This window comes from Ambystoma mexicanum, chromosome 7q (assembly GCF_040938575.1).
Source record: "Ambystoma mexicanum isolate Mex_15411 chromosome 7q, UKY_AmexF1_1, whole genome shotgun sequence".
NCBI classification, from domain to species: Eukaryota; Metazoa; Chordata; class Amphibia; order Caudata; family Ambystomatidae; genus Ambystoma; species Ambystoma mexicanum.
The window spans coordinates 549,527,569-549,539,416 of record NC_090941.1 but is presented as its reverse complement, the minus strand read 5'-3'; the positions used below and the strand labels follow the sequence as shown (position 1 = coordinate 549,539,416).

Sequence of the window (11,848 nt, the reverse complement as noted above, 5' to 3'; positions counted from 1 at the left end):
ACGAAAGACTGGGAGAAAGGATTCATTACGTTATGTTGTGGCGCTTCTTTAGGCCCTATGAAAATTGCCTAGATCACGATAGCAATTCAGAGTTTTGTATCTCTTAATGTATTGTTTTAATAAATACAATGGGAAGTAATTAGACATTTAGGTTCTTCAGCACTACATATTTGCTATAGTTTTGCTATTCAATCTGTGGTACATAATGACAAGCTTGGGAGAAGCCCAGTGAAATCAATAGGAAGTCAATCCTTTTTGCCAAAGAACTGCACAATCCGATTACCAAGTGCAGCTTTCGGCTAGAAAACTTGCTTAATAGAAAAACAGAACTTCAACATATCTCTATGAATTCAGCTGGATGATTTTTTAAATTTAATTAATGAAAAGCAATCTGCGTCGCCTATGTAGTGTCGAGGTAAACAAAAAAGACGAAAGCAACTGGACTGATCAATTTGGCTACTTGGATCAGAAAACAATGACAGCCCATCCACTCCCCTTTGAAGGACAGCAGTGCTCTGAAGTCGATGTGTGCTAGTTACACTTCTACATTACAAGTACAGACATTTCACAGATGAAAGAAATACACAACACATTATTTTAGACTTTATTTGAACTCAAATATACCTATATACACACGATCAGCATTTTACCTTTTTAAAAAACTAGAATTACTGTTCTTTAAAATATAAAATTTAGCAGCATGAAACATCACTTAGATAAATAGATATTCAAGTACAATCACTTTAAAACAAATGTATTACTTTATAGTATTTTCAAACGCAAGCGTTTAAACATGCTCAAACCTTTATTAGTTTAAAAATAGAATTGCTATGGTTTGTTCAGATTTAAACTGTATTATTCAAGCGACTTATGCATATTTAGTTAAAAGCTAGAATAGTTTTTTCCTAAAACTTATTTAAATGTGTCGTCAGCATTGGCATTAATATGTGTTGCCGTTAATTGGGGAGTCAAAGGCAGTAAGATCCTTCATTAGTCTGTTTTTTACTATGGTCCTTCAAAGTGCTCTACTATCTAAGTAATGCATGCACACTAAATGCCTGAAATGGGGAGCCTGTGTGAGAAAAGAAGACTTTTCTTTAGTACACATTACCCTAGTAACCACTCCAGACTACAGTGCCATCTATAGGTATCTAATGGCATGGATTGAAAGCAGATTTACAGCTACGTACATATATATACATTTGGATTATACATTTGTAAAACTAGAAATTTTCCATATACATAAGTATGCTCCACACAATTCCATAAAAGGAGAGATAGGAGCAGTAAAGTGTTCGAAGATGCCATGCAAGACTGACCTACAGATCTGGTACCTCCAAGTGCAATATTCAGGCATGTTGCAATCATGGGGTGCAAACGTGTGATTTGTAGAAAGACGACATATGAAAAGGAAGTGCACTCGTCGTGCTTGCAATCTCAGAAAATGAAACTTGTTAAATGCGAAATCCATAAAATTGTTGCTAAACAACTTTCCAGATGTACGATTCTAGCGACCAAAAGCATGTGGTGTGCAAAAAGAGTCCATAACTTGACAGGAAAGACGCGCTCTAGTTTCTGTTTCATAATACTCAAGCAATTGAGTGTGATCCACACTCGCACAACTATTGTAAAGCAACAGCTGGTGGAAGCAGTAAATGTCGACTTATTTCAGCTCAAATATGTATAGATGACTTTTTATTGCTTCCTAGTCTTTTACTCTAGCCAGGGAAACTGCTGCAAGTCAATGACTCCAGCAATGTCTTTGCCTGCTGCTAGTGACCACCCATACAGTGGCCGCTTACATGCCTGCGATGATGACATTGTTGTGAGCCCAGTTACAAACAGTACCCACTTCAGAAAAGGCAACAGAAGAGCACATTACTCACATTTCTCTCACACTGTGAATCAGATGATAGCAAATATTCAGGTGACTCGTTTTCCTTTTGTGGGTTTGGCGGACTTTACCCAGGCATTGATTACACATCTAAAGTGGATCGAAATGCTGTTTTTAGACTTGTCACCAGATAGGCTCTCCATGAACTATGAAGAATTGAAAAGGTTGCACTTCAGATTCAGTATTGAAGTACTATGGTGAAAACGTTACACAATATCAAAGTTTGGAAGTTGCACTTCTATTTCCACGATAAAAAAAAATGTAAAAGGAATAATAACAATTTCCATAATCACAATGAAATAAATGCTGGCAGGAATCCTGAGGGTGAACATCATTTCTCTAGATCGCGAATGCTGAAGATGAAGCCAAGATCGGCAACCTTGACGAATGTGCACCACCGGCTAAAAGTAATCATAACCAATCATCTGTTAGCCTGAAAGAAAAAAAAAGAAAACACAATCCAAGAAAAGTTACTCATTTGTAGAAAATACAATCTCCAAGCTATTTCACCAATCACCAACCCGGTATTTAATTATCCTAAAACTTCTGAGGAGCTATTATGTAAGACTTATTGCTTCTACTAAACTATCACTCTGGTGAGATTATAAAATCCAGCAGTATTTTTATTATCAATGCTCGTGTGCATAACACTGCAGAATACATTCCAAACACTCCAACAGTTTTTATCCTTTGTGACAAAGTCACTGTACCCACATCATTCAAGGGACATTGGAGAACTCTGAGCATGTTGGTACCCTTCAGATAGACAGCAAGGGATCCATAGAGGATTAGAAAGCACCCACAACCTGAGAAGAGCAAAACATATGCTGCTTAGCTTGCCAGAGGTATGTATGTCCATGAATAGAGAAGGAGGCCCTGTCCAGCACACGCCCAAAGGACTAAGCAAGACATGACTCTAAAGCAACACATACAGAAGATACCAAAAAGGAGATCAGCACAGCAGCAGGGCTTCACCGGGCAAAACGAGGTCCAGGAGGTTGCAGCAGGCTTCTCTTCATGATTTCTTCTTCGGATGTTTATTCCAGTGGTCGACTCTGCCTGTAGTCCCAAGAACCTCGCGTTTTAAGCAGGTTTTCCCATTCTTGCACAGCCTAGGCTGTCAATCACACAGCAGGGTGGCTGTCCTTTCAGGACAGTCAGCCGGCCAATCAGGACTGGTTTCGTTCAGGCACTCCTAGAGGCAAAGGACAGGGGAGTTTCGGGAACCTCCCTCACATCCTGTCCTTCCAGACACACTGGAGCCAGAAGCGGGCTTCAGGGCTGAAACCCACCAAAGGCAAGAGAAACAAAGGGCTCAAATCTGTCACAACGCACGGAGTAAAAGACAAGAAAGACCTCACAAACAGAAAATGGTGAAAAAAAGACGACAGGGGCCATTTTGACAAAATGGCCCCTGTGTTGTATGGGTGCTGTACTGCAGCTGAGGGTTCAGCCTGTGGTAGAAAAGCACAATGGGACGAAAAAGTAAACCACTGCCATCAGCCAGTAGTGAGGGTAACAAGAAATATTACATGAGAAAGTAGGATTAGGGGCTACTCAGTAACCCCCCAGCACTCCACATAAGATGGTGTGTGCTAGACCTACAAAGAAAAAAAGTAAGACACATTTCATCTTACTATTCTTGGGAACTGTAGTTCACCAAAGAAAAGGTATTTAAACCTTAAGAGAAATCCAAAGGATTTCCCAGTGACACTGCAATGAGGGTGCTGTGTGTCACTATACAAAAACCAGAGGCCTATGGAGTTTGTCAGACTCCAAAAAAAGTGAAATCATCAAATCCAAATCAGGGAAAAACACATGAGTGAGAAAAAGGTCCCGCTCACTCAGGAGGTTAAAATTAAAAAGACCTAAGTGCAGCAAAAGAGCTGGGGGTCTCTAAGTTTGAAGGGAATTAGCACAAAAATGAAAATTCTCCCTAACATTCAACTCTTACCGTTGAAAATTATACTTGAACATAAAGCCATGTGTCGTGATATACAAAGTGCCAATTTGCCAATTAGGGCTTTAGATGACAGCATTAGCCGCTGAAAGCCAATAGTTTATTCAAAGTATGTGCTAAATGCTGAAAGAAATGCTAAAAGTAAATGCTGAAAATAATGCTAAATGCTGAAAGTAGCGCCTCCATTACGCTTTAGTGAGCTACAAGGAATATGCAGGCCTAGTAGGGGTGGCAGGTCACATTATGCATGGTGCAAAGACAGGCAGGGCAGAGGCCCCAGTTCTGTAGCTAATAGAGACATTATTGGAGGGTTTGGAGCATTATAGCACCTATATAGCGCTTAGATCTTTGAAGCGCTATGGGCACTAAGCTATGAGGGCAGGCCTGGTATAGCTTGCTCAAATGGGGTTAATTAATCTTGGCTTCTGTTAGAATATTCTGCCTTTCTAACTGTAGCCCTGCATGGCTTTGTAAACAAATCCTGTTTCCCTGAGAAGGCCTGGTACGGCCTTGCCCACACGCTGATAAGGACATTCCAGTGCTTTCGCGGAGAGGGCTCCAAGGGAGCGGTAGGAGCAAGCAGGGAGCATCTCAGAGAGAGTTGGGTTTTTCCATGAGCAAGCCTATATTTTGCACAGGGAAAGCTCTGGAACTGTGCGTCATGGTGACTGACAGCACAAGATTACAAAAATGCATGCCCACATGAATCAGGTGGGAGATCGATCCGTGGACTTGGTCCGAGCAAGAGCGAGTGTCCGGAACCTGATGCTCTGTCGGCACCCTGCAGCGCTGTCATCTGAGCGGGGCTGGCAACAGCTAGTTTATGAGGGCCAGGGTCTCCCAGCGCTGATTGGAGGGGCGTAAAACTGTGTTTCTCTAGTTTTTCCAAGTTCTATGTTTCTTTATATTTTGTGTTTGCTCTAATGAGCTTTGTAATCTTCGCTAATACTTGAATTCCAAAGTGTTGCTAAATTCACTGTTTATGCTTTTTTGTCTAATAAATGCTAAACATTTTGAAGGTGTCATTTTTCACTAGCATGAGTTCACTGCTTAGCACAATGTATTTTGGGCTGAATTGGGTAATTTTTGCTCTCAAGGGCTGGTTCAGAGGAAGATTTTCCCCTTTTCAAGACATTTGGTGGCAAGCTTTGGTGGGATCGTGCAGAGCAGTGCCTTGCTATGAAATGACAAATTGTGTGAGAGAACACAGTGCAGATTGAGGAGCAGGCTGTCGCATTTCCTTGGTCGTCTCACTGCAGCTCTGAGACACCCAATAGACAGCACTTTTGTGTCGGCTTGCCGCGGCCAATAGCTTGTGTGGTTAAGACTTCCCCTTCAGTAAATCAGTCGTGGCTGACTTACTGCTTGGGAATGAAGCCAGGGAGCAGAAGGCAATGAACAAGCGGGAAATGGCTATGTTTAAAGCGCTCCGATGAATGGTGAAGAAAGATTTATATTCAATTAGGAAAGAATTTTTTCATGCGGTTTCCCTTGACAAAGTTGTAATTTGGATTGCAAAGTGAGACGAAAGTTCTTGCTCTATTCTGGCATGAGGGCAGAGAAAAGAAAAAAGTTGCAAGTATTTGACATACAAATTGTGAATAGTGACTTAACATTGAGATCCAGCCCCAGTGTGCTAGCGAGTGGAGGGGCTGTAATGTAAGGAGGCGAAGGTTTGCTTTTTAAATTTATGCTTTTTGAAGTGTTGACATTCCTGAAGATAACGTGGGAATGAGCCGAGTTTAGGAGAAAGAGTAACATCTGTGTTGAAAGCCTAAAGGGTTTGTTTTTTGGTAAATGTAAATTCCATGTCCTGGTGGTGCATTCCGTTTAAGGAAACACACTAAAATGGCTACATTGCATTTTAGCTGTGCCATGCTTACAATGGGTGAGAGACTCACTTGAAAACAAAAGTGAGTGAATGGTATTTGGATTTTCGATTTTTGTGTATTGATTTGGAATTGCAGAATCAGTTTGCAATGGTTTGGGGAAAAAGACAATTTATATTTTCTAAATTGCCCCTAAATTGCCCCTAGAGTATGTGACTGTTCCCACGCTATGCCATGGATTAAAGTACTGTTGCTAGTAAGTGATGTATGTTTTGGAAATTATAGTGACATGTTCACTGTGATACATGGTGAAAAAAGTTGTTGACAAATTAACAGCCCACAAGCAATACAGAGTGTGGGTTATTCATGCAGAAATAGTGCAGGGAGCTGCACTAAAAATGACACTAAATGCACTATGGTTTGGCGCTGTAAAGGAAATAATTGGTTTTAGTTTGGCAATGGTACAACAGAATGAAAAATCTGTGTGTGATAAGACAGCACAAAGATTCAGTGGGTTGCGGGTTCTTTTGAAAGATCGCACATTGCATTGGAGTGAGTTTGTGAAGCCAACCTACAAAGTCACCAGAAAGAAACATGATTTTACATGGGACCTAGAGCAACAGTCTGTCTTTCAGCAGGCTAAGGACGCTTTGCAGAATTACATCATACCGGGCCCCATGATGAAAACTGATCCTTTTGAACTGGAAATTGTTGTGTACAATGAATGATGTTGCTGTGCAGAGCTTGTGGCTTGAAGATATGAATTGCAAAGACATTCCTGTCATGGGCTTGCTGAAATGGCTGTGGGAGGAAGGCAGGAAAGCAGAATGCCACACTCCTGTTCAGTGAAATGGTGTTTACAGAAGCTGGCAGATATGGGAGCTTTTTGAGTTGCTGAAGCAGCGCTGAAAACAGTTAATCTGGATGAACTGTCTGAAACGAGTGCCTTCCATTGAAGCCGCCCCAGATTATGAATTATAGGCAAAGAGACAAGCTTGCCGTGTGAGTATGGCGCTGCCATGTGCACAGGAATGATAAACAATGGCCGACATTCCTGCATTCCATCCCCTGTGAGAGACACTGTCAGTGTGAGCAAAGAAAGAGGTGGGGCTGTAAAGCCAGAATGCTGAAACTGAACTGAAGGCAATAATTGCTGTGAGCGAGGAGATGAAAAAAGAGCGCAATCTACCTTACACATGCTGATGTACGCATGCTTTCTGACACTGGCATGCAATAACAGAGCTGATCAGAAGCAAGGAATTTGCCCAGTATCAACACTGGAAGAAAAAGAAATGCTGCATGCAAATGGCAGGCTGGGCGCATCACGCATCTGAACATTTGTGGAAACTCTGCACCTGTGAATGGGCTAAGAAAAGACAGCTGCCCATTTCAAGAGACATTGCCGTGCAAGCTGCATCCCCGTGCCCATGTGATGTGAAGTGAAGAGACATTGCCATGCAAGCTGCATCCCAGTGCCCCATGTGATGTGAACTGAAGTAAAGCGCTGTGCACTGGAGAAGAAACCTCTAGGCGCTTTAAGAAGTGAAAATACACAGCCAGCAAAATACAAGCTTCATTGCCAGGGCTGGAGTAACTGACAAAGATATTATGGCGTTCCAGATGGAAGCAAAACTGACAAAGGTAGCCGTTTTGCAAGAAACATGCAGAACTGAGTATAACATGAACACTGCACAATAGCCATGATCCAGAAGCTTCACGGCTTAGTGCAAGAATGAATGATTTGTTGAAGCAACAAAAGAAACTGATTCAGACTATCGCTCTAAAGGGGTGGCCCAAGAAATCAGCGGACACCCTTTGGGAAACTGACAAGTGGAAAACCAGAGGCTTGAAAGACACTAGCTGTATGGAGAAAAATAAACAAAGCTGCTTGTGCAACTGCAGGCGGTATTGGACTGAAGGACTTTACCTTTGAACAATGGAGTGATGCCAGGAGGGCAACCTAAATCAAGATCATGAAACACTGAAAGCAAGTTGGCGCCTGCCATTCGTGATCGCTTTGGTGACAAAGAAAAGCATTGATCCATTGAGAAGTGCGACCTGGGTACTTATTATATGCTTTTGTAAAATCACAGATCAGTCTGAAGTACCATTGACCAACTATGATCGCATTGCACAAATGAGTTGGTGATTAGGCAGTTACACCCCATATGGTTGTGTGTAAATAAGCCCCCAGTAACACACAGAAGGGTGACAAATAATTGCAGTAGCAATGATATAGTGTGTAGTTACCTGATGAGACTTCTGAAAGTGGGGGAGTATTAAGGGAAGGGGTGGATAACGCTGATATTGTAGTTTTGATGACATCCTAAAGTGGATAACAACGATATAGTACTTTTGTGAAATCCTAACATTTCTGTTTGTATTTTGCCTAGGCAAAATAAACCAAGACAGTTGCGTGCCATGATTGGGGTAGACGTGTGCAATTGCCGGGTGACACTGATCAGTCAAGCAGACGCATTCTCAGAGAAAGCGGGTCACTGCGAGGTGCTATGTGAACTTTGAACCTGTCCTGCACCCGACCTCAATGCTGCTAACGTGCGTGACGACATATGTTCTGCAACCTGCGAGAAGTGTCCAACAGAGTAATAACTTTTGCTGAACTGGCACGGTGCAGACTTGGCTAGTTATCAAACATTTGATGCTGCACATTCAAATGATTCAGTTGCTGGAAATAACCCATTTGATATGTTTTGCCTTTCTTGTTTAAAGGACTATGGACAATGGGTTGTGGACTGTGACATCATGCACCACAAACCGCTGTGGGAAATAGCACTTGATTACTAACACTTGAAAAAAAAATGCCTTTTAAATGCACTTTTGAGATGAATCTGAAAAAAGCGAAATGTTTTGCTCTTCCAACTGAATTGTTTTAACCAGAGTTTTTGTTTTGAGAATTACTACAGTAAGCATAGCCAGGAAAATGATTTATGAATTGTTGGGGCAGCAGGATTATGCAAGCAGGAGTGTAATATATTTTGAGATAAAATTAGTGCGCACATCAAAGTTAGCTGTGCGTAGGTTAAGGTTCTTAATTTGAAGGAATGCTGCCAAGGATATGAGCTCTAATTTGAGATGGTAACCTTTGAAACACTTGATACTTTTACAGCCAGCCTTAATGCGGGTAAATGAAACCATGACTGACTTGATACTTGATTTTATGACACAGTGTGTGCACACGGTTTATGTTAAAAACCAACAAGTTTTATGTTTTTTTGGGGACGGCTATCTCCAGCACACTGATGCAAGGAGTCACATTTTGATTGTAGACATTTAGAGTAATTCATTAGAAAAGCGCTACAATTGAGTATCCACATGGAACTGCTAGCGTACTGGCCTGGCACATTGTCGGGCATCTTTTGTCACTGACTCATATGATTGGTGCTTATGAAATCCTAGGCCCAAACGTCTCAGTGAATGGATCCAACGATTTATTTGATGTTTGAGGTTTTTTTTCTGACCAAAGAACTGCCGCGAGTATTCTCGCCAAGATTTTGTGGACTATAACTTGACTAAATGCATTTCATACAATTGTACAATGAAACAGCCACTGCCGGATGGTAGTATGGTGTTTTTATCTGAAACTAATATTGTGTATGGTAGGCATCCCACTTGGAGAAGGATATTCTCCAAGTCACACAAGGTAGAAACTGTGAACATGCTAGATTTTCCAGTAGTTAGACAACATTTAAATTACAAACAGGTAATGCACGCGTATATCATTACAGAAGTACACTTAGATATAGATTTGTCACGAAGCAATGTGCCATTATTACAACCAAGCTGCTACAAATGGAGTCAATTTCTATGGCCCATCACCAAAGTGCGCGTAACTAGGGAGCTAGATTCATTAATTGCGGGAGCAGCGGGGTGGTAACAGGAGCTTTAGACGATTTTGACATAGAAACTGTGCGCAATAAGCTAGCCACTATGGGTTCTGATGCCAGCTCTGCTACAAAACCTCTGGCCTAGTGGGGCCCATTGATAAGCCCTACCCTGCGCAACACTGCTACAAGTATTGGCCACCACTGCAGATGGCAACACTTTAGCTATGAAGACATTTTTTCTGTCATAGGGCAGGTCAAGAAGACTGCTAAATACACACGATGCATTAAATCAGCAGGTGTTGGCTTTTCGCTCCGAGTGGGGGCGACTATCCTCAACCCACTGGCACACAGAGCTACAGCTACCAGCAAACATATGGATTAAACCACTTGCTTTTGATTGCATGAATAACACATGCCATGCTTTAATGCAAATTGGTAGAATTGTTTTTATTTAGATAACCTGATGCCCATGTGTTCACCTTGCTCATGAAATTAGATGGTTTTTGGTTGGGTTCTACTAACATGGGAAAGTGTCTAATCACATAGCCCATAGTCACATTTGAATGCCCTGGGATCAGGGGGGAGGGTAGGCCCTTGGAGTGGAAGGATGCCAGGTTTAGAGTTAGTAACCATATATAAATGCAATAGTGCATTGTAGAATAGACTACACCAGATTGCCTTGATATTTTAACCACATGCTGCTCTTTAACTGACAATCAGTTATATGATCATTGTTTAGGTATTTTTGTGTAGGCCAGGTTTTGGCTAGAGTAAATGTCCACGTTCACTTTGTGTACATTTTTGTTTAGGTAGTGTTTTTACTAACCTTGCATGGCACGCTGACTAACTGCTAGAAAATAGATTGCTTAAACCTCTTGCAAAGCCCCAAGGTTTTTTATTACCTCATTTATCACTGCACTACATACTATGTTGATGGGTATTAGCCAGCATTGCCGCCCACATTTTGAAAAGGGGTGGAATGTCGTGATATACAAAGTGCCAATTTGCCAATTAGGGCTTTAGATGACAGCATTAGCCGCTGAAAGCCAATAGTTTATTCAAAGTATGTGCTAAATGCTGAAGGAAATGCTAAAAGTAAATGCTGAAAGTAATGCTAAATGCTGAAAGTACGCTATCATTACTCTTTAGTGAGCTACAAGGAGTATGCAGGCCTAGTAGGGGTGGCAGGTCACATTATGCATGGTGCATAGACAGGCAGGGCGGAGGCCCCAGTTCTGTAGCTAATTGAGACATTATTGGAGGGTTTGGAGCATTATAGCACCTATATAGCGCTTAGATCTTTGAAGCGCTATGGGCACTAAGCTATGAGTGCAGGCCTGGTATAGCTTGCTCACATGGGGTTAATTCATCTTGGCTTCTGTTAGAATATTCTGCCTTTCTAACTGTAGCCCTGCATGGCTTTGTAAACAAATCCTGTTTCCCTGAGAAGGCCTGGTATGGCCTTGCCCACACGCTGATAAGGACATTCCAGTGCTTTCGCGGAGAAGGCTCCAAGGGAGGGGTAAGAGCGGGCAGGGAGCGTCTCAGAGGGAGTTGTGTTTTTCCATGAGCAAGCTTATATTTTACACAGGGAAAGTTCTGGAACTGTGCGTCATGATGACTGACAGCACAAGATTAAAAAAATGCATGCCCACATGAATCAGGTGGGAGATCGATCCGTGGACTTGGTCCGAGCAAGAGCGAGTGTCCGGAACCTGATGCTCTGTCGGCACCCTGCAGCGCTGTCATCTGAGCGGGGCTGGCAACAGCTAGCTTATGAGGGCCAGGGTCTCCCAGCGCTGGTTCAAGGGGCGTAAGACTGTGTTTCTCTATGTTTCTCTAAGTTCTATGTTTCTCTATATTTTGTGTTTGCTCTAATGAGCTTTGTAATCTTCGCTAATACTTGAATTCCAAAGTATTGCTAAATTCACTGTTTATGCTTTTTTGTCTAATAAATGCTAAACATTTTGAAGGTGTCATTTTTCACTAGCATGAGTTCACTGCTCAGCACGACAGAACCTGTATTTTGGGCTGAATTGGGTAATTTTTGCTCTCAAGGGCTGGTCACGAGGAAGATTTTCCCCTTTTCAAGACAACATGTTTTCCCCTTTTCTCTGCTGATTTATAAACTCTTCCTTCCGCACTAGCCATATCCCTTCTTCTATGAAATATGTAGCAGTCACCCCACTGTTAAAAAAATCCGGCCTGGATCCCAATGATGCCGCCAATCTTAGGACAATCACCAATACTCTCTTTTTTCTAAAACTTGTGGATAAGGTAGCTACCCTACAACTACAGGCACACGTGTCAGAAAGAGGTA

The 11,848-nt window shown here is 41.9% G+C and overlaps 1 protein-coding gene across 1 annotated transcript in view; it reads right to left on the bottom strand.

Moving 5' to 3' along the window:
- Positions 1-592: 592 nt before the first annotated feature.
- Positions 593-11,848, bottom strand: part of EPSTI1 (epithelial stromal interaction 1) — a 636,716-nt gene continuing 625,460 nt past the window's right edge. The window contains exon 11 of the mRNA XM_069639242.1: positions 593-2,327. Coding sequence (XP_069495343.1) covers positions 2,316-2,327 — 12 coding nt within the window. The 3' untranslated portion in view covers positions 593-2,315. The remainder of the gene's footprint in view (positions 2,328-11,848) is intronic.